This window comes from Lepisosteus platostomus, chromosome 24 (genome assembly GCF_059453375.1).
Source record: "Lepisosteus platostomus isolate fLepPlt1 chromosome 24, fLepPlt1.hap1, whole genome shotgun sequence".
NCBI lineage: Eukaryota > Metazoa > Chordata > Actinopteri > Semionotiformes > Lepisosteidae > Lepisosteus > Lepisosteus platostomus.
This window is the reverse complement of record NC_142634.1, coordinates 3,535,133-3,557,982: the sequence shown is the minus strand read 5'-3', so window position 1 is coordinate 3,557,982 and position 22,850 is coordinate 3,535,133. Positions and strand designations below refer to the sequence as shown.

At 50.5% G+C, this 22,850-nt stretch overlaps 2 protein-coding genes across 4 annotated transcripts in view; both read left to right on the top strand.

Annotated features, from left to right (window-relative positions):
* Window positions 1-15,132, top strand: part of rab36 (RAB36, member RAS oncogene family) — a 30,623-nt gene extending 15,491 nt beyond the window's left edge. Inside the window, exons 1-4 of one of the 3 annotated variants that reach the window (XM_088617903.1) lie at window positions 9,302-10,242; window positions 10,744-11,551; window positions 11,742-13,203; window positions 13,250-15,132. In XM_088617903.1, coding sequence (XP_088474029.1) covers window positions 10,061-10,242; window positions 10,744-11,479 — 918 coding nt within the window. In that variant the 5' untranslated portion in view covers window positions 9,302-10,060 and the 3' untranslated portion in view covers window positions 11,480-11,551; window positions 11,742-13,203; window positions 13,250-15,132. Of the gene's footprint in view, window positions 1-8,927; window positions 9,048-9,237; window positions 13,204-13,249 lie in introns of those variants that run through there. The other 2 variants (XM_088617905.1, XM_088617902.1) reach the window with 2 other exon arrangements.
* Window positions 15,133-16,653: 1,521 nt separating this feature from the next.
* acads (acyl-CoA dehydrogenase short chain) lies at window positions 16,654-22,843 on the top strand. Its single transcript, XM_088617890.1, has 10 exons — window positions 16,654-16,809; window positions 19,128-19,291; window positions 19,366-19,515; window positions 19,708-19,819; window positions 19,970-20,121; window positions 20,632-20,802; window positions 20,948-21,085; window positions 21,173-21,268; window positions 21,393-21,449; window positions 21,853-22,843. The coding sequence occupies exons 1-10, from the start codon at window positions 16,713-16,715 to the stop codon at window positions 22,003-22,005; spliced, it is 1,290 nt and encodes a 429-aa protein (XP_088474016.1). The 5' UTR covers window positions 16,654-16,712; the 3' UTR covers window positions 22,006-22,843.
* Window positions 22,844-22,850: the final 7 nt, after the last annotated feature.

Sequence of the window (22,850 nt, the reverse complement as noted above, 5' to 3'; positions counted from 1 at the left end):
CCTTGAAATATATTTTCTAAAAGCATCAATATATTTTTTGCAAAGCTCTCTACATTTTAAGAATCAATTTACTTATTAGATTTCAATTTCAATTCCCTCCTTTTTATTCTTGAAAATGATTAAAAGTTAGATTCCTCATATGGACTCCCAGGAGGCTCCCATACTTCGGATTCTTGCGTTCTCATCAGAACATACTGATGCGCAAACATATTCATTACCATATTTCGAAGCATTGGAATAATACGTCGTACAGCAACACAAAAACAGGAAGACAAGTATCACAGCCCCTATAATCGGTGTTAGTAACTTAAAGATAAACATTCCCCCTGGCCCAAACAGTGATTCTAACCAAGAGAGAAAAGCCGGTGTATCTTTAATGCCTCTTTCTTTGTCCACCTTGTCTCTCAGTTCTTTCAAATGCTGAATAGCGAGCGTAAGATTTCCGTAATCATCGTCATTTGCTGGAATATATGTACAACAGGAGTCTCCTATTAAAGCACACACTCCTCCAGATGCTGCATTTTGAAGGTCCAGCACGAACCTGTTCTGAAGTGCCATTAATCTAACTCCCCTTAATTCTTGTTTGATAGCGTCTAAGCCTTCTAACGTGATATTAATAAACGAGTACATTTCATAGCGAGTAATTTGTAACCAGCGGGCATTAGCTACTGCCTGAATACTCAGTCCTGAGGAAAAAATCATTTCAGCTGCAGTAAATAGTCTATTGTCCTTTGGTATTTTAGATATATCTGGACCATATCTGTCAGCCCAACTGAGAGCGTGTTTAACACTTGACTCCCTCTGAAGGGGCTTCGTTGAATTTAACAAATAAGAGTTTACTGGGACAATGAGAATGGAGTGGTGTAACGTGACTAGAGCACACACTCCTCTCCACTGGGGAGGAAGGCTATCATAAACTTTCGCACCACATTGCCAATACCAATCCATCAAAACCATAGTTCCGTCAGATAAAGTATGGTTAGTAACCGTGGCGCTACAGCCTCCTGTTCTTCCTACTGAGGGGCCACGACCTTTGTTTGCATAGCAATAAGAGTGATTAACCCTAGAAGGCAGGTAAACTGCTACTTTAACAGGAGAATCAGTCCAGGTAATGTGATTTTTTTAGGTAATCACACAAAGGAGGACATTCTGCTTTTTTACTGGTAACATTGAAGTGAATAGCAAAATGCACTGCTGGATCACTGGGAGAAACAAAGCCTAATGCTACTGTAGTAGACTTATTTATCTTCAGGCCGGTTGCATATGGATGCCCCTTTGAGTAGGTCAAATATGTTATGGTGAAGGTGGGAAAAGATCTAGGATCTGGCTTTGGAAATCCTGCCACTAGACTTATACATTCAGAAATGTGACTACCAACTGGTCGGGGAAAATGTTGCATAGGTGAGGCTGTAGAATGAGGCATACATAACAAGATGCATTAAATTTCTTTAACTTTACAGTATGATTTATAAATTTGTACCACAAATTGCTCATATCCCCCTCATTATTAGTTTCCTTCAGCCAGTTTGTATACAAAGAGGCTTCGCGTTTAGATTCTTCCTCTTTCTGGGTGGTGACAGGCTTCCACATAAAAAGGAAAAAGGCTGTGCACATCAGTCCCAAGCAGGTGATCCCCATCTGTCCTTGTGGAGACATCACTCCTGCGCTTTGCTCAGTTCGTTTGTGACCTTTTTACAGTGGGAAGCATGAATCCAGGGAACCCTTTCCGCGCCTTTCACAGCAGTGGCAGTGGTCAGCAGCACCTGGTACGGCCCCCTCCACCTGGGTGAACACCACTTCTTTCTCCTGAAGTCTTTCACCAGAATCCAGTCTCCTGGCTGGAGTGTGTGGCAGAGGTCCTGGTCTGGTGCAGGCAGCGCAGCTTTAACCTGTTTATGAATATCACTAACAAATATGCTACCAAACACTCATCTAAGTGGGTGAGGTCTGTGGCCTCCCCCTTTACTTCTGGAAGCCCTATTCTCATGTGGCGTCCAGTAAGAACCTCATGTGGCGAGTCCTATGGTGGAATGTGGCCTGGCCCTTAAATACATCAAGACCAATGGGAGGCACGTCAACCAATTCATTCCTGTCTCAGCCATCATCTTTGTTTATTCTTTATGGTCCCATTTACACGTTCCACTGCTCCACTACTCTGAGGGTGGTACGAACAATGCTGTTTTAAATCAATGCCCAGGCGATCTGCGAGAAAGGTAATGACATTGTTCACAAAGTGGGTACCGTTATCTGAGCTAAGTTTCCGTGGAATTCCCCATCTGGGAATGACATCTTGTGCTTAGCCACACTTTTAGCATCAGCGTGTTTACAGGGAAAAACTTCTACCCATCTAGAAAACATGTCTACGATTACCAGGCAGTAATTGTATCCGATACATGGTGTTAATTCAATAAAATCCATCATAAGGTGATCAAACGGATCATCTGGGACGGGGTGCGCTGAGGCCTGAGTTTTAGTGCCTCGTCCTACATTGTTTTGTGCACAAATGAGACATTTATTACAAAATTTCTCTGCAAAAGTTGTGAATCCCCTCGTGTCCCATTGCATACTTACCATACTTACCATCCCTCCTTTTTTAGCAATGTAGGGGAAGAAATGTCGGGGAAGACATGGTTTCCCCATCGGGCCTAGCCAGACCCCATTAGAAAACAAGCCAGACTTTTTCCAGACTGCCTTTTCAGCCGGAGTGGCCAGGGCCTGCATGTCAGATAGTGAAGCCATTGCGGGCTCAGGGCTGAGAAGGGGAAGTAGAAGTGCAGAAGAAAAAGGGGATACTGCAGCCACCTTTGCTGCAGCATCGGCCCTGGAGTTGCCTCTTGAAATCTCATCCAGCAAGTGGGTGTGTGCTCCACACTTGCACACAGCAATAGAGCTGGGCAACAAAATAGCCTCGAGCAAATTGCTTACCAGGAGGGAGTGTTGGATCGGCGTGCCTTGTGATGTGAGAAACCCCCTATTCTTCCAGAGAGTACCGAAGTCATGCACAACCCCAAAAGCGTATCTACTATCAGCGTAAATAGTAACCGACTTTCTGGTTGCCAGGATACAAGCCCTTGTTAAAGCCAAAAGTTCGGCTGCCTGGGCAGATAAATGCGAAGGGAGGCGAGTGGCCTCGACAGTGGAGTGGTCAGAGACCACTGCATACCCCACATGACTCAATCCGGTGGTCGGGTCCTTACGAGCTGACCCATCAACATAGAAGAGTGACTCAGAGTTAGGAAGGGGAGAAGAGGAGAGATCCTGCCTGCGGGTTACCTGAGAAGTGATGGCCACCAGGCAATCATGTGGCTCCCCCTCGTCCTGAGTGGGCAACAAGGTTGCAGGGTTTAACACTGTGCATCGCTCGATAGTAACATGTGGCAGAGATAAAAGGACATGATGGTAGTGAAGAGTAGACGCGGAAGAGAAATGTGAAGTTTTACTCTGAAGGAGGATAGAAGCCACAGCATGTGGAACCAAAAGCTTCAGCGGACGATAACAAACCAAAGAGGCAGAGGCCATGACAGCTGCAGCTGCTGCCGCTACAGCACCTAGGCAGGCTGGGAGGCCTCTGGTTACAGAGGTAAGTTGCTGAGAATAATAAGCAACTGGTTTAAGACAGTCTCTGTGCTCCTGTAAAAGGACAGCACTGTAGAAACCAGACTTCTCGTCAACACATAAAGTGAACCCCTTAGTCATATCAGGAATGCCCAATGCAGGGGCAGACATCAGTCTTGAGTTCACCAAAAGCGTTTTTCCGCTTCTTCAGTCCAAGTCAGTCTGTCAGTCATATTCAGGCCTGAGGCGTGTGCCATGTCAGACAATGGCTGTGCTAGTTTTGCATACCCGGGTATCCACGCCCTACAGTAACCTGTGCAGCCTAAGAAGGACATCATCTCCTTCTTGGTGCGGGGTTTTGGAATTTTTTGGATCGCAGTTATTCGCTCCGTGCCAATTGAGCGTGAATTTGCAGAAATGTCATGACCTAAATATCGTACATTCTTTTTTACAAGCTGCAGCTTTGATAGTGAAACTTTATTTCCAGTGCTGGCAAGATAATTTAAAAGATTATCCTGAAGGCAAGCGCTTTCACTTGGAGAGCAAATCAACAAATCGTCAACATACTGCACTAGTGTACTACAGTTTTTAAACCCAAACCCTGAGAGACAGTCCTGCAATGCAGAGGAAAATACAGTAGGAGCCTCGGCATACCCCTGAGGCATACGAGTCCAAGTATACTTTTTTCCTTGAAACGTGAAAGCAAACCAGAACTGGGACTCAGAGTGCCCTGTTAATTTGTGTGGCAGAGATTTACTCTGCAAAATCTCACCATCGTCTGTTCAGAAAAAGGGCTTGAGCTAACCCGCAATGAAGACTGCTTGCCACGCACCATGTTAATACAACACTCACCCACAGTCCCTGACTACTACTACAGCTGGGAATTAGTGATGGATGAGGAACAAACACCACAACTTCTTTTACAAGAAATAAAAAGACTGTGGTCAGGCCAGGGTGGTTTTCAGGACGTGAGCAATTTACATTGTACAGCAGAGGTTAGATTTGGAGGTCCAGCTGAGGAATTTGAGATGGCGTGGTTCGGTGACGGACCGTGTAGTGATAGGATAAAAAGCAATGGGTATTTAATTTCAGCAGACTTTGCAGCGTTAGCTATTACCTTAACAGAAAAGCAGAAGACACTTTGTCGAGCGGGAACGCACCCTCATGTTTCCCTTGCTAAAGCATCAGGTTTTCGCTCGCAGGACGTGGGCAGTTTTGTCCAACGGTGTGTTGAGAGCTGTTCGTGGTCAGCTCCAGACTCGAGGGGAGTTAAATATAATGCCACCCTCCAGGCCAGTTGATGCCCATACTCAGCAATCCTTCAGACCTGGAGGACAGTGCATCTCACGGCTCCAGATGATCAGATGGGTGCATTGTTTGTGTTGACACTTCCCATCCCGCACTAGAGGGGGTGCCCAGCTCCCTCTGGGCGGCTCACAAATATGATGTGGGATTAATAGAGGGGGCTTCCCTGCTCGAAGTAAAACCCAAGTCCACCTATAGGCCGAGTAAGCCCCAGTATCCGCTCAGGCCAGACGCTGAAGTTGGGCTTAAACCTGTGGTCGAACAGCTGATCGCCGCAGAAATTTTGATTCCCTGCCCAACATCTCCCTGTAACAATCCACTGTTCCCCGTAAAAAAGGCTGATGGGGAATCCTGGCGCCCGGTACAAGATTTAAGAACAGTAAATGCAGCCATATATGCTCGAGCTCCTGTAGTTCCAAATCCAACCACTATTTTGTCATCTATCCCCGGGGACTCAAAAGTTTTTTCTGTAATAGATTTGGCAAATGCATTTTTTAGTATCCCAGTACACTCTGAGTCCCAGTTCTGGTTTGCTTTCACGTTTTTAAGGAAAAAAGTATATGGACTCGTATGCCTCAGGGGTATGCCGAGGCTCCTACTGTATTTTCCTCTGCATTACAGGACTGTCTCTCAGGGTTTGGGTTTAAAAACGGTAGTACACTAGTGCAGTATGTTGACGATTTGTTAGGGGAGTTACAGATGTCGCAGCCAGTTCGCCCTCACATCCTGATTCATGCCTCTTAGCACATTCCTCCCACACACTTACACATCTCCACATATATTTCAAATCCCACCCGGGATCTCCCTCTGGGTTAAGTGAATCTGTCATTTCGTGTAATAATCGTATGGCCCGTGGCTGAAAACTACCTACACGGGGCCATCTCTCATTTGTCAATCCTGACATATTATCAGAAAAAGGTTGACAGAATATTAACCCAGATTCTCTTCCCACTATATTCATGGGCGTTTCAGTTTTCTTCCCAGTATTGCCTAACTTACTTTGTCTTTCTCTAACTTGCACCTCAATTTTCCACAACTCAAAACACTTCCAGTCAACTTTCTTATTTCCTTCTTCTCTTTTTCTTTTAACTGCTTCTAGTTGTTGTATCTGCCTGGTACTAAAACTACCATTTTCTGGAAAACCTAACTTACTCCACAACGGAAGACACTTTATTCCCCTTTCTCCAAATTCTTTGTACATATACTTCGCTGGACCGCTCGGTCCTGTTTCCGTCTTTGAATTTTCATTCCCCATTTTTACCGATCGGTGCCTTACTTTAGAACCTTATCACATTAACTACTCCGCAGAGCAAAAACCACACGTCTGTGTTAAGATAAGTTCTTTATATGAGTCCCGGACTCGTCAAACCCGTGTGAGAACACCCTCCCTGGCCTCCTCTTTCTCTGCAATAAAACCACAGAAAATATTCTATATCGTCTTAAAACAAAAGTTCGTAAAAAAGGATCACTTACTGACGTCAGACAGCTGCCAATTCTCCAGACGTGTCTCTGGAAGGATAAACAGTTTATCCTCCGAGGTTCGTCCAATTTGCTAAAATTGTCCAGGCCAGGATGGAGTTTCAGCAGCCGTCCGCGCTCAGGTTAAGGTCCCATCTGGATGCCAATCTTGTCGTGGAAATGTACCTATCAAGGAAGCCACAAGAGAGAGTTCTCACCTGAGTAAGGTCTTTATTTCAATATTGCAATATTGGGAGCCCTGCTGCCACTTCCCAAAGTGCAACCAGAGACTCAATTTGTTACAAGCAGTACAGAGTTTTTATAAGACGTTGCGCTGTAAAAAAGCTCAGCGCTTTGTCCCTTCTAACACTTCCCCTTTCCCTAAGACAAAACAGACTACATCCTAAAACGAAAGAAGAAGCACCACTAGATTTGTTTTTCAAAGCTTATCAGTTACTTTCAGCTAATCTAATGACCTAGACAGCATACAGTATATTGTTTTGGTACATTGTCTTCTAAAGTAACCTAAACAGTGTACTTTGTTGACGCACTGTTTTCTAAAATTCTGCACGTACTGTAGCACAGCAGTTACATCCTTGAAATATATTTTCTAAAAGCACCAATATATTTTTTGCAAAGCTCTCTACATTTTAAGAATCAATTTACTAATTAGATTTCCATTTCACAGTACTGGTGCCCCACAGGGGACTGTCCTTGCTCCATTCCTGTTCACCTTTTACACCTCTGACTTCAGGTACAACTCTGAGACATGTCATCTTCAGAAGTTTTCAGATGACTCTGCAATTGTGGTGTATTAGAGAGGGGAGGGAGGAGGAATATAGGAGCTTGATTACTGTTGTAACAGAAGAAATAAGGTTCTTGATCCCGAGATGAAGTGAAACAGATGAGTTTATTGCATGCAAGGAACAATAAAGCCGAAGTCTTGTTTCCCGCAAGAAACAACAAAACCGAAGTATTGTTCTCCGTACTGTTACAAACTTTTGGGTTATATACAGTTTTCTTCTCCGTTTCTGACGTCACTCGGTCTGATGGTAAAGAGGGGGGTTCATGGTATTTGGCCAGTTTATGATGTTCTGGGCAAATGGTCAGTTTAACATTACACCCAGGGGGGTTCCTAGCTGGCATCTGATCAGTTAACCCCCTTTCCTGCCATAAACCCCTGCTTGTGACTTGGAAGTCTAAACCCCCTACAGAAAAGATTAAATTCAAACCCCCGTCTTCACATCTTTCTTCATTACCAACTTTGTGGAGTGGTGTCATCTTAACCATCTCCAGCTAAACACCAGCAAGACCAAAGAAATGGTCATGGACTTTCGAAGGAATAAGTCTCCGTTGAACTCTGTTTCCATCCAGGGTGAGGACATAGAGGGGGTGCAGTCCTACAAGTACTTAGGGGTACACCTGGATGATAAGCTGGAGTGGTCTGGTAACACTGACGCCCTGTACAAGAAAGGTCAGACCCGACTCTATTTTATTAGGAGGCTCAGGTCCTTTGGTGTGTATGGAACACTGCTACACATTTTATATGAATGCGGCCATCTTCTACGCTGTTGTGTCCTGGGGCAGCAGCATCATGACAAGAGATGCAAATAGGCTCAATAAACTCCTCAAGAAGGCTGGCACTGTGTTGGGGATGAGCCTTGACCCCCTGGAGGTGGAGGCTGAGAGGAGAATGCTGACCAAGCTCACAGCCATCATGAATAACACCTCTCATCCGCTTCATGGGACTGTTACTGGGCAGCGGAGCACTTTTAACAACAGACTGCTCCAGCTACTGTGTTCAAGGGAACGTTTCCGCAGGTCTTTCCTCCTGGCGGCTGTCAGGGTGTATAAAGCTGCCCTAGGCTAGGACTGTTAGCCCTTCATTTGCTCCTCTATGGACAGCACGTTGCTCCTTTGTACTTTTTGGACAATCAATCTGTATAAACCTATGCACATTTTGCACATATTTTATTTTTACAGTGACTATGATCATCGTATTTTGCACACACCTATGTATTTATTTTTATTTATTTATTTTGTATAATTTTTCATCTATTCTGATGTCTGTGTTTGCTTGACTTAGGCTGGACTGCTGTAACACATCAATTTCCCTTCAGGATCAATGAATTCTTATCTATCTATCTTCTTCACTGTGGGAGGATACTGGGTGTGGCTGTGCCTCGCTGTGGGAGGATACTGGGTGTGGCTGTGCCTCGCTGTGGGAGTGCACTGTGTGTGGCTGTGCCTCGCTGTGGGAGTGCACTGTGTGTGGCTGTGCCTCGCTGTGGGAGGATACTGGGTGTGGCTGTGCCTCGCTGTGGGAGGATACTGGGTGTGGCTGTGCCTCGCTGTGGGAGGATACTGGGTGTGGCTGTGCCTCGCTGTGGGAGGATACTGGGTGTGGCTGTGCCTCCCTGTGGGAGTGCACTGGGTGTGGCTGTGCCTCGCTGTGGGAGGATACTGGGTGTGGCTGTGCCTCGCTGTGGGAGTGCACTGGGTGTGGCTGTGCCTCGCTGTGGGACGATACTGGGTGTGGCTGTGCCTCACTGTGGGAGTGCACTGGGTGTGGCTGTGCCTCACTGTGGTGTTGGTGTGTCTCTTTGCAGGTGAGAATGTGCAGGAGTTCTTCTTCCGCGTGGCGGCTCTGGCCTTCGAGGACTCCATACTGAAGGACCTGGAGAAGAGTCGGAGCATGGGCACCAGAATCGGGGATGGAGACCTCATCCGTAAGATGTTTCCGATAGACAGGGGCAGGGGTGGAGGATGACATAGACAGGGCTAAGTCGCTCACTGGGTGGGGATACATTAGAGAGAGAGTCATGGGGGAAATAGAAACAAAGTCTCAAAGAGTTGAAAGAATTGCTGCCGCTGTCGCTGTGTCACTGTGCTGAATCGAATTATCCTTGTGACCCACAGGAATTGACAGAGGATCCACGGAACAGCCCCAGGGCAGGGGGCCAGAGGGGCTGGCCTGCTGCTAGAGAGGAGGGGAGAGGAGGAAAGAGGTGGAGGGAGGCAGGGAGCAGACAGGAAGGAAGAGGCTGTGAGAGACAGGAGAGCATGAGGAGCAGAGGGAGTGAGCTGGAGGACCAGAGGTTTCAAGAGAGAGAGGGAGGGAGAAAGGCTGGAGGAGGAAAGGAGACCCTGTGAGCTCTAACCCTGCAGATGCTAACAACAGGACGTGGAGATACGTGGAGAGCACCCTCGTCCCTTCCTGTCCTGGAGCGGAGGTGAAGACTGGGCGGACACCGCTGGAAAACTGTTAATGCAGATTCAGGGGTAGCAAGTCTCTAATCCTGCCACCTCTTCTCAGTCACCAGCAGCGCATCCGACTGGACTCTGGGCCCTGAGAGTTTGGCACTGGATTCTGCACAGTTGCTCCGGCTTTGTCATCTCCAGAAGCTCAGCTCTGTGTGTGCTTCTGTCCCTCAGGACACAAACTTCTGAATATCGAGACTAACACTTGGTGATGTGTATCTGAAAGCTTGATCATGATGAATCAGTAATTGCAGTATCTCTGAGATCACACACTGGGCAGAGAGTGGGTTAGGGTGACCCCTGTGAGTTGTGCTGCTCCCTGCAGACAGTCCTCTCTTCCTCAGCACTCTCAGCGTGTACTGACACCAGTACACAGGGCCTGGCTGCAGTCCCCCTACAGGGCAGGGGAGCCACTCCAGGGGTTAGCCAACTCAGCACAAGGCAGGACGAGTGAAATATCCAGCAGCTGCTTGGCTGGTATATGGAGTTCCGCAGCTACAAGTGGGCATCAGTTCCAGACAAACTGATGACCACACAAACATGGCTGCAGTTTCTGTTCCCTGAACCGCCTGTGGGCCACCAGCCCAGCACACCCATCAAGTCCAGCAGGTCCAGCAGACCCAGCAGTCCAAACAGGTCCAGCAGACCCGGCTGGCCCAACAGGTTCAGCAGACCCAGCAGACCCAACAGTCCCAGCAGACACAACAGGTTCAGCAGACCCAGCAGACCCCATCAGTCCCATCAGTCCCATCAGTCCCAGTAGTCCCAGCAGACCCAGCAGGTTCAGCAGACCCAGCAGTCCCATCAAACCCAGCAGACCCAACAAGTTCAGCAGACCCAGCGGTCCCAGCAGACCCAGCAGACCCAACAGGTTCAGCAGTCCCAACACTCCCAGCAGACCCAGCAGACCCAACAAGTTCAGCAGACCCAGCGGTCCCAGCAGACCCAGCAGACCCAACATTCCCAACAGTCCCAACAGTCCCAACTCAGCACAAGGCAGGACGAGTGAAATATCCAGCAGCTGCTTGGCTGGTATATGGAGTTCCGCAGCTACAAGTGGGCATCAGTTCCAGACAAACTGATGACCACACAAAAATGGCTGCAGTTTCTGTTCCCTGAACCGCCTGTGGGCCACCAGCCCAGCACACCCATCAAGTCCAGCAGGTCCAGCAGACCCAGCAGTCCCAACAGGTTCAGCAGACCCAGCAGACCCAACAGTCCCAGCAGACCCAGCAGACCCCATCAGTCCCATCAGTCCCAGCAGTCCCAGCAGACCCAGCAGGTTCAGCAGACCCAGCAGTCCCATCAAACCCAGCAGACCCAACAAGTTCAGCAGACCCAGCGGTCCCAGCAGACCCAGCAGACCCAGCAGACCCAACAGGTTCAGCAGGCCCAACAGACCCAACAGACCCAACAGTCCCAGCAGACCCAACAGGTTCAGCAGACCCAGCAGACCCCATCAGTCCCATCAGTCCCATCAGTCCCAGCAGTCCCAGCAGACCCAGCAGACCCAACAGGTTCAGCAGACCCAGCAGTCCCATCAAACCCAGCAGACCCAACAAGTTCAGCAGACCCAGCGGTCCCAGCAGACCCAGCAGACCCAGCAGACCCAACACTCCCAGCAGTCCCAGCAGTCCCAGCAGACCCAACAGGTTCAGCAGTCCCAACAGTCCCAGCAGACCCAGCAGACCCTACAAGTTCAGCAGACGCAGCGGTCCCAGCAGACCCAGCAGACCCAACATTCCCAACAGTCCCAACAGTCCCAACTCAGCACAAGGCAGGACGAGTGAAATATCCAGCAGCTGCTTGGCTGGTATATGGAGTTCCGCAGCTACAAGTGGGCATCAGTTCCAGACAAACTGATGACCACACAAAAATGGCTGCAGTTTCTGTTCCCTGAACCGCCTGTGGGCCACCAGCCCAGCACACCCATCAAGTCCAGCAGGTCCAGCAGACCCAGCAGTCCCAACAGGTTCAGCAGACCCAGCAGACCCAACAGTCCCAGCAGACCCAGCAGACCCCATCAGTCCCATCAGTCCCAGCAGTCCCAGCAGACCCAGCAGGTTCAGCAGACCCAGCAGTCCCATCAAACCCAGCAGACCCAACAAGTTCAGCAGACCCAGCGGTCCCAGCAGACCCAGCAGACCCAGCAGACCCAACAGGTTCAGCAGGCCCAACAGACCCAACAGACCCAACAGTCCCAGCAGACCCAACAGGTTCAGCAGACCCAGCAGACCCCATCAGTCCCATCAGTCCCATCAGTCCCAGCAGTCCCAGCAGACCCAGCAGACCCAACAGGTTCAGCAGACCCAGCAGTCCCATCAAACCCAGCAGACCCAACAAGTTCAGCAGACCCAGCGGTCCCAGCAGACCCAGCAGACCCAGCAGACCCAACACTCCCAGCAGTCCCAGCAGTCCCAGCAGACCCAACAGGTTCAGCAGTCCCAACAGTCCCAGCAGACCCAGCAGACCCTACAAGTTCAGCAGACGCAGCGGTCCCAGCAGACCCAGCAGACCCAACATTCCCAACAGTCCCAACAGTCCCAACTCAGCACAAGGCAGGACGAGTGAAATATCCAGCAGCTGCTTGGCTGGTATATGGAGTTCCGCAGCTACAAGTGGGGATCAGTTCCAGACAAACTGATGACCACACAAACATGGCTGCAGTTTCTGTTCCCTGAACCGGCTGTGGGCTACCAGCCCAGCACACCCATCAAGTCCAGCAGGTCCAGCAGACCCAGTAGTCCCAACAGTCCCAACAGTCCCAGCAGACCCAGCTGGCCCAACAGGTTCAGCAGACCCAGCAGACCCAACAGTCCCAGCAGACCCAACAAGTTCAGCTGGCCCAACAGTCCCAGCAGACCCAACAGGTTCAGCAGACCCAGCAGACCCCATCAGTCCCATCAGTCCCATCAGTCCCAGCAGTCCCAGCAGACCCAGCAGACCCAACAGGTTCAGCAGACCCAGCAGACCCCATCAGTCCCATCAGTCCCAGCAGACCCAGCAGACCCAACGGGTTCAGCAGACCCAGCAGTCCCATCAAACCCAGCAGACCCAACAAGTTCAGCAGACCCAGCGGTCCCAGCAGACCCAGCAGACCCAACACTCCCAGCAGTCCCAGCAGTCCCAGCAGACCCAGCAGACCCAACACTCCCAACAGTCCCAGCAGACCCAACAAGTTCAGCAGCCCCAACACTCCCAGCAGACCCAGCAGACCCAGCAGACCCAACATTCCCAACAGTCCCAACAGTCCCAACTCAGCACAAGGCAGGACGAGTGAAATATCCAGCAGCTGCTTGGCTGGTATATGGAGTTCCGCAGTTACAAGTGGGCATCAGTTCCAGACAAACTGATGACCACACAAACATGGCTGCAGTTTCTGTTCCCTGAACCGGCTGTGGGCCACCAGCCCAGCACACCTATCAAGTCCAGCAGGTCCAGCAGACCCAGCAGTCCAAACAGTCCCAGCAGACCCAGCTGGCCCAACAGGTGCAGCAGACCCAGCAGACCCAGCTGGCCCAACAGGTTCAGCAGACCCAGCAGACCCAACAGTCCCAGCAGACCCAACAGGTTCAGCAGGCCCAACAGTCCCAGCAGACCCAACAGTCCCAGCAGACCCAACAGGTTCAGCAGACCCAGCAGACCCCATCAGTCCCATCAGACCCATCAGTCCCAGCAGACCCAGCAGACCCAACAGGTTCAGCAGACCCAGCAGACCCCATCAGTCCCATCAGTCCCAGCAGACCCAGCAGACCCAACGGGTTCAGCAGACCCAGCAGTCCCATCAAACCCAGCAGACCCAACAAGTTCAGCAGACCCAGCGGTCCCAGCAGACCCAGCAGACCCAACACTCCCAGCAGTCCCAGCAGTCCCAGCAGTCCCAGCAGACCCAGCAGACCCAACACTCCCAACAGTCCCAACAGTCCCAACTCAGCACAAGGCAGGACGAGTGAAATATCCAGCAGCTGCTTGGCTGGTATATGGAGTTCCGCAGCTACAAGTAGGCATCAGTTCCAGACAAACTGATGACCACACAAACATGGCTGCAGTTTCTGTTCCCTGAACCGGCTGTGGGCCACCAGCCCAGTACACCCAGCAAGTCCAGCAGGTCCAGCAGACCCAGCAGTCCAAACAGGTCCAGCAGACCCAGTAGTCCCAACAGTCCCAACAGTCTCAACAGACCCAGCTGGCCCAACAGGTTCAGCAGACCCAGCAGTCCTGCAGTCCCAGCTGGCCCAACAGGTTCAGCAGACCCAGCAGTCCTGCAGTCCCAGCAGACTCAACAGGTTCAGCAGACCCAGCAGTCTAAACAGGTTCAGCAGACCCAGCAGTCCCAGCAGACCCAACAGGTTCAGCAGGCCCAGCAGTCCCATCAAACCCAGCAGACCCAATAGGTTCAGCAGACCCAGCGGTCCAAACAGGTCCAGCAGACCCAGCAGGCCCAGAGTCCAAACAGGTTTAACAGTCCCAACAGTCCCAACAGACTCAACAGACCCAGCAGGCCCAGCTGTCCCAGCAGACCCAGCAGAACCAACAGGTTCAGCAGTCCCAACAGGTTCAGCAGACCCAACAGTCCTGCAGTCCCAGCAGACTCAACAGGTTCAGCAGACCCAGCAGACCCAGCAGGCCCAACAGGTTCAGCAGTCCCAGTGGGCCCAGCAGGTTCAGCAGTCCCAGCAGTCCCAGCAGTCTCAGCAGTCCCAGCAGACCCAGCAGACCCAGCAGGCCCAACAGGTTAAGCAGACCCAGGAGACCCAGTAGACCCAGCTGGATGTGTTTCCAGCACTCGCTCTACAGCAGGTGTCAGTTAGCTGCCTGCCCGGCTCGCAGTAAAGCTCTGAAGGGCTCTGGAGCGTGCCTGCCCCCCAGCACAGCTCTCTCCCAGGGTCCTGCTGGTCTTGCCGCAGTGTGGGTTTGTGGACGGGCCTGCAGGCTGCGGCGACGGTGACCCCATTAGCAGGGTAATGGACTGCGGGGCCTGGGCAGTTTCCCCACCGTCATTAATCCCCCCGGCAGCCCTGTGTCTGTTTCCCCGAGGGAGAGTGATGAGGTGTTCACACGTGTTGACCTGCTTTCCCCTCCCTGGACAGAGATCAAACTAGGATACAACACCAGGCATAGAAAGGAGGAGGCACAAACCCCCGGAGTACCCAGTACAGGGCCTCATGCAGAAGGAAAGGCCTCACAGACACGCAAAGGTGTTTGGGGAAACTAGAAGGCTCCATTTTTTTCTCGGGTGTGACTCTTGTATTAGGGCAGAGCTGTGTAACATTTATTTTGCTTTTATTTTTTGTAGAATTCCAGGTTTTGATGGACGTAATAAAAACACAAGTAGGTGTTCTGAGGGCTGAGAGCTCAAGCACTCCTCCTCCTCCAGCTTCTCCAACTTCAGCCTGTTTCTCCAAACGGACCGGGAGAAACAGCGAGGCTCCCTGACAAAAAATGTTGGCTTTATTAATGTAGGAAGAAGCTCCCAGTTTTTGTGGGAAACTGCCAGAAACACTGTACCTCTCTGACACAGAGCCCAGCTAATAAACTATCCATATCCTTCCACAGCATGGCCTGGTCTGATTTCTGCTGGTGACATTGGGCTGTTGCTCAGACTACTCAAAACCACATTTATTCACCTCGGGGAGGAGTAATACTCCACAATAAAGCCAAAAATAATTTAACCTTGAGGATGACAGCTGCACACAATGTGCAGTGGGCCGATTCAGTTTAATTACATTTAAATGAACAATTTTAAACCAAATGGTTGTAATACTTAATTCAAACAGGACCCTGGGCTGAGCCCTCTGGAGAAGAGACCGTGAACCCTGAACCCTACACTGAGGGCACCCTGCCAAACGCCACAGGCACAGACTGCACTCGGAAACACTGTAGCCTGGTTCTCCGTATGAAACTAATGCTGCTATAAGAAAAGGCGTGACTCGAGGGGAGGGCTGTGCAGACTTCCTGAGCGCCAGAGAGGGTGAGACCATGGCCTCCTCGGCAGCAGGCTCAGAATATGCTGAGACGGGGTGGAGCGGTGGCTCTGTGGCTCAGGATCTGTGCTTGTGGCTGGAAGGTTGCTGGTTCAAATCCCACAGGCAGAGGAATCCTACTCTGTTTGGCCCCTGAGAGAGACCCCAGCTGCTCCGTGCGCTCTGACCCCAAGCTTCACTCTCTGTGTGTCTCATGGAAAGCAAGCTGGGGTATGTGAAGAGATTTTTTAAAAAACTACTAAGAGAATATATAAATTCTCACATAAGACCCCATAATACAGTACAAATGATTCTGTTTCATCCTGCGGTGCAAATGCACCCTTCCTCCAAGTCCGCTCCTCTGTGATGCAGCGCCAGTGTGAGGATTCGAGGGGCAGCGTTATAAACAGGGGAATGGGACACTTCTGTCACCTCAGGGTCACTCACTGGTTACACGGCTCAGGGTCGATATTCGATATTCTTGTTATTGATGTTTCTTTTCCAGTGGCTAAGTGCATGTTGGCACTTTTGTTGGCAAATTTAGAAGAATTATTCCTTCTCCGCTCGCTGTTTGATGAATCGAAAGTCACTCGTCTGTCCCTGCACAAAAGTAGTGACACCGTGTTCATGTTGAGCTGCTCGACTCAAACGGGGAGAAGTAAGGAAAAGTTGGCCATATCGAAGCCTTGTGTTATTAAATACATTTCGCATCGCCTGTCCAAGTACAAACATGACAGTATGAGGAACATAACGCGTTCAAAACTTCGTACTAAGAACACATACCGTACTAATCTAAAGTAGCCTCATTAAATTTTGTTTATACATAAAATATATGTAACTTTAAAACTTTATGAGTTTTAAAACTGTAAAAAGGTTCAATTTTCCTAATGCTTGAATATTTTTTTCTCCATGGCAACTTCTCTGCACTTTGTCCACTCCGATGCGGACAGAGAAGGTCTCACTGGGGGCGCCGGTGAGCACCCTCGTGACACAGATTTAGAAGCGGGGTGCCCCCCCCCCCCGGCGGTCCTGCTGTGCACACTGGGACACGGCTGGCTGGCCAGCATGCACGCTTGCGCGCTCAGGCCCAGGGCTCAGGATGTCCCATTTCAGCGGCCCGCATTTAGGTGCAACACCCTATCCCGTCCCACACGGAACTCAGCCCTCCGAATGCCCGATGCAGGTCGGACTTATTTTCAGGCGCGCCGGGCTGTGTTAACGCTGGGGTCTTGGGTGAAGATGGCGGCTTTGCTGTGCGCTCGGAAAGGTCAGAAATAAACTCCGTTTGCAGCTGAACTCTTTCCCGTGACGCTTCAGTCATTACAAGCCGAGCTCGTGTTAGAGCCGGGTTATAAGTAGCTGTCTTGACGCTGCGGTAGCCAGCAGTGGTACCGGGTTCTTTACAAGCGCAGGAGCCCAGTTAGGTCACCGATATTGTTAGCGAAGAACAGTGCTCCCGAGGGTTACAGCAGGAGTAGACCTGGAGTCCTGACAAGGGGGTACGGTCTCACGGCAGCGCTGCAGGTGCGTGTCCTGCAGGAGACGGGACAGGCAACCCAGCACAGCGCCTGACGGGGCAGCCGAGGTCACTGTGCCAAAGGTCACCCGCGCCCTGCGCACACACCGCAACATTTAGAAACACCATGGTTTCGTGCAGAAATGCTTCACTTTATTTGGCAGTTTGACTGGAGCATTAGAGTTGATCCGGGCTGTTATTGACGAAGAGGACGGGGGCTCTCAGGGCACTGCTCCACTGCACGGCACGACATCCCCGATTTATCATCTCTCCCGCGTCACGAACATAAATACGGGAAAGATAATAATAGGCCTTGTAATGAGCAGCCCCCCAAATATTACATTTTACCCTAAAATTGAACAAGTACTGTATGTAGCATTTATTCGTCTTTGTCATTCTCTCCTCTCCTCTGTCACTCGCTTCAGTCCAGTTCAGTCAAAATCAAATATCTTTACTGGCATGACTGATGAATTACAGTTTTGCCAAAGTGTCAACAATTAACCAAATGTTTATAGACATTTATAGTTCAAAGATATAATTAAACATTTGCAGACGCCATATGAGGCAGATAATTGTTTGAATAGTCGCTGTTCCTCAGGCTGGGACAGGAGGTCATACACTGATGATGATGATGATGATGATGATTATTATTATTATTATTATTATTATTATTATTATTATTATTATTATTATTGAGAGACAGGCTCCCTGTCTGTTCCTCAGGCTGGGACAGGAGATCACACACTGTATTATTATTATTATTATTATTATTATTATTATTATTATTATTTAGAGACAGACCCACCGTTCCTCAGGCTGTGACAGGAGATCACATACTTGGCTGCCAGTTCAGCTGAATTCCCTCCTCCTTCTCCCAGTAGGATTGGGAGCTGTTCCAATTCTGGCAGGTGTGGAAAATCTGGGATTAGATTTGTTATTTTAGGGAAGAATGTTTCTCTAATCCCAGAGTATCTGTCACAGTGCAGTAGGAAGTGCACCTCTGTCTCTATTTCTCTCCGCTGGCAGTGGGAGCACAGCCTGTCCTCTCTGGGCAGCCAGGTCTGCCTGTGTCGCCCAGTTTCTATGGCCAGGCTGTGGTCACTGAGCCTGTACTTCGTCAGGGTCTGTTTCTTTTTGCTGTTTCATATCTTGATCAAATATTCGGCTAGTGTGTATTGCCTGTTTAGGGTTCTGTAGCATTCCAGTTTATGTTGTGTGTGTGTCCCAGTGTGTGAGATATTGCTGTTTGATCTGTGCTGTGATGTGGTTGAGTCTGAGTTGTGGTGCTCTAGCAGTGTTGTCCTGATGCTGGTTAGTGTTGGTGTGGCTCAGGTCAGTGAGCCTCAGGACCAGCTGGCTCAGGGGGCTCTGTTTTGGGCTCAGCTCTTGGCTCAGCAGGGCTTTGTGGTGGTAGGAATTTTGGTCACTGTTTTTTAGGTGTAGCCAATACTTTAATACTCTTTTCTGTATGTTTATCAATAGTGGGTACTGGCCTAATTCGGCCCTGCACCCGTTGTTAGGTGTTTTTCTCTGCACACGGAGGATGTTTCTACAGATCTCCATGTGCAGAGTTTCTGTGGGGTGTTTGTCCCATTGGGTGTAATCCTGGTCTGTCAGGGGACCCCACACTTCACTGCCTTATAGGGCAATGGGTTGGATTACACTTTCAAATATTTGGAGCCAGATTCTTGTTGGTGGGTTGATGTTGAAGAGCCTCCTTCTTATTGCGTAGAAAGCCCTGAGTGCCTTCTCCCTCAGTGCCTTCACTGCCAGGTCAAAACTCCCGGAAGAGCTGATGGTGAGACTGAGATATGTGTAGCTGGATGTGTGCTCCAATGTGTTGTTGTTCAGTGTGAATTTGTACCTGTTTCCCTGAGGTCTGGCTTTCTTCTGGAAAACCACAACTCTGGTCTTGTCCAGATTGACTGTCAGCGCCCAGGTCTGACAGTACTGCTCCAGCAGTGCCAGGTTCTGCTGTGCCCCTGTTCTGGGTCCAGATGAGCTGCCAGTGCCCAGGTCTGACAGCAGTGGCCTCTCTTCTCTCACTCCTCTGTCCCTCCCTCCCCCAGCTGTCCTGTCCTGCCGGAGGGGGGGTGTTCGGCTGTTGTCACAGCTGGCCGAGCTGCCGGAGACTCATGCCATGCTGCGTCAGACGTGCCGGGACTTCGCTGATCGCGAGCTGGCACCCCTGGCCGCCCAGCTGGACCGCGAGCACCGCTTCCCGGCCGAGCAGGTACCCGTGCGTCCGCGTCCCGAGCGTCTGCCGGCTGAGGGAGACTCTGCTAACCTGCTCCTGCCCTCTCCCAGGTGAAGAAGCTGGGGGCTCTGGGGCTCATGGCAGTGGAGGCCCCCGAACACCTAGGAGGTGCAGGGCTGGATTACCTGGCCTACGCCCTCGCGGTGGAGGAGATCAGCCGGGGCTGCGCGTCCACAGGGGTCATCGTCAGCGTCAACAATGTCAGTCTGCCTCTGTCCCTCCCTCCCTCTTGTCTTGGGAATCAGTCTTTTTTTCTTCTGTCTGATCGTCCCTCCACCTGCCTCTGTTATCTCTTGTAACTGTAAAATTGTTAAACTGTTAAAGATCACAGTGCTTGTGAAGCACCCCGCATCTGAAAGGTACCCCTCTCTCCTCTTCTCTTGCACTCTCAGTCGCTGTACCTGGGTCCGATTCTGAAGTTCGGCTTGGAAGAGCAGAAGCAGCAGTGGGTCACTCCCTTCACCAGTGGGGAGCGAGTGGGCTGCTTTGCTCTGAGCGAGCCAGGTACAGCAGGGAAACAGGCAGGGGTGCCGAGCACACCGCGCAGTCCACAGTGAGCGGCACAGCACTGCATGGTGAAGTGCAACACTAGGGGGCGCTGACAGTATTCTAATGGGAACGTGCTTTCGTTCTTCTTCTTGTCCTGTTTCCTAGGTAACGGTAGTGATGCAGGTGCCGCGACAACGGTGGCCAGGAAGGAGGGGGGTCAGTGGGTGCTGAGCGGCACCAAGGCCTGGATCACGAACTGCTGGGATGCTTCGGCTGCTGTGGTGTTTGCCACGACAGACAAGAGCCTCAAACACAAGGTGTCCTGCCTGGTCCTTCAGGAACTACTCACTCACTGTTAAAGAGGAACTGCAGCGCTCTTCATATAGTGCAGGGTTGAAAGAATCAATTTCAACAATTGCATTTCAAACCACAATAAAAGTAAAACATACACAGTCATTTTTAAAACCTCCAGTTTAGATCACAAAATTGACGGGATTTCCAGGTCACCTCAGCTCCAAATTCTGCGATTCAGAACGAGGCAACAGAACTTCAGGTAACACTGTAAACAAGCAGGCTTGTGAACACATCTCTTTTAATCCAATAGAAATATTGCTCTTGATTTTGAGATGGTTTTGCAGACAAATATTACTTATTTGTTAACTCTGCCTGCAGCTGGAAGATTTCTGAGATGAAATGTCTGCTGTCAACCTGTACTTATCCGCCCTAAATCACATTACATCACATTGACTAGTGAGCAGGAAGGGCCATATCGCGTCACAATTCTTGCCCGTGACAAGAATTCTGCTCCTCATCTCTGTCCCCCTCAGGGTATTAGTGCATTCCTCGTGCCGATGCCCCATCCTGGCGTGTCCCTGGGGAAGAAGGAGGACAAGCTGGGAATCCGAGCCTCTTCCACAGCCAACCTCATCCTGGAGGAGTGCCGCCTCCCGTTGGAAAACCTGCTGGGACAGCCGGGCATGGGCTTCAAAATCGCCATGGTAACTGCTGGGCGCGAGGGCTGGCTGTAGTGTGCGAGGTCAGCGCTGTGAGTGGGGTTTGGGTCCAGGTTAGGGAGGCGCAGTGCCACACGTGACGCAAGGCTATGTTAGAAATGTTCATCTTAATCCCTCCCATCTCTCCTAGCAAACTCTGGACAGCGGCCGCATTGGCATCGCGGCTCAGGCTCTGGGCATTGGCCAGGCCGCTCTGGACTGCGCTGCAGACTATGCCCACAAGAGAACAGCGTTCGGGGCACCCATCGCGAAACTGCAGGCCATACAGGTACTGAGACAGCCACGTAATCGAATCTCAGAGGAACTGTGGTGTCGTGAGCTCCTTTTTATCTTTTTCCCCCTCCTCCTCTATTAGTTCAAGCTGGCAGACATGGCTGTAGCTTTGGAGAGTGCTCGCTTGCTGACCTGGAGAGCCGCCATGCTGAGAGACTCAGGGAAGCCATTCACTAAGGTAATCCCACTGCTACCACCAATACAGATACTAGCCCTCGCTTACTGCCAAGAACACTGGCCACTTCTACAAAGCACTGCAAGCCTAAGGGTACACTAACACCAGCAACATCTGTTTCTTGCAGGAAGCAGCGATGGCAAAGCTGGCTGCATCCGAGGCTGCGACCTTCATCTCGCACCAGGTGAGGGAGACGCGTCTTCTCACTTTCTCTCTCTTCTTTCTCTCCATCTTATTTAGGCTGTTTTCACTGCATCCCGCAGTTTCATTTTTCCCGGCTCTGTCCTTCAGTCTGGGTGAGGCGAAGCTCAGTCTGTTCATGGTCATGGTCAGCAGCAGCAGCAGTAGTAGTGACACAGTTCAGGTGTGAACAAACAGCAGAACAAAATCAAACTGACTCTTTGGAGAACTGCTTGCTTTATTTCTCCTCACCTTGGCTGTGGTTGTGTCTGTTGTATTTCATAGCACAGAGGAGAGTCCTGCTAGTCAGCCCTGCTGCCCGTCTTCCTGTATCTGTGCCTCCGTTTGTCTTTACAGTCCCCTGCCTGACCCATCCCCTGTGTTTTCCTTGGTTCCCCGTCATGCAGGCGATCCAGGTTTTAGGCGGGATGGGATACGTAACGGACATGCCCGCGGAGAGACACTACCGGGATGCCCGGATCACGGAGATCTATGAGGGAACCAGTGAGATCCAGAGGCTTGTCATTGCAAACCAAGTGCTCAAGGAGTACCAGGCCTGAACAGAGCAGCCTGGGAGGGAGAAGGCACAGGGGGATCGAGTTCAAGTGCCTCAGCTTAACGCCACAGCACCGTGCCAGCACGATTATTTTTGGTCAATCAAGCCAATCTGCACTAAAATAAGACCGTAAAAAATGATGTAATTTCTGTGATTCAGACACAAAGTGCCACTGAGATTTTACATTTCATTAGTGGTTTTTACATTTGGTCACTGGCTGTACTTCCCAGCTGCTGCCACTAGGTGGTGATCAAGGCTTTCACAGGCTCCTGGACTGTTCCAGCATCCCCTGGTCACCTGCCCGCTCTGGCAATTAAAGGGCTGTAGGGGGAGGATGTGTGTGGCTCCCTGAGGTGACAGACTGTCTTGCAGGATCTGGACACAGTTCGTAGGAGAGAAACACCATTTCAACAGGAGGCGCAGCAATGAGAGAACAGGGGGAGGTATAAATGAGCGAAATGAGTATACAGGAGAAACTAATTCAAAAATCAAGATGTAGTAATGGAGGAGCTTAAGTGAGTGAGCAGTGTGGAAACAGCTCAGCTGCCACTCTGGCAGGAACACAACAGTCTGTTCAGCCGTGAGCTCCTACCGAGGGACACGCGCGACAGCTGGAAACTGGGCTGGGCCTCTCTCCAGAACCCCACACACGGGCCGCACACTAGTCAATCTGTTGGTCCAGCTCCATGATTGCTGAGGCTACCTAGTGCCCAGCAGGACTGGTCTCTGGGTTAAATGGGCCCATAGCCCCCCTCCCCGGCCATAGTGCTACACTGTCAGTGTGTTTAAGGGTTTGTACCTTATAAAAGAGAAATGAAATCATTAAAAGATTTTGTATTTTTTCAGCTT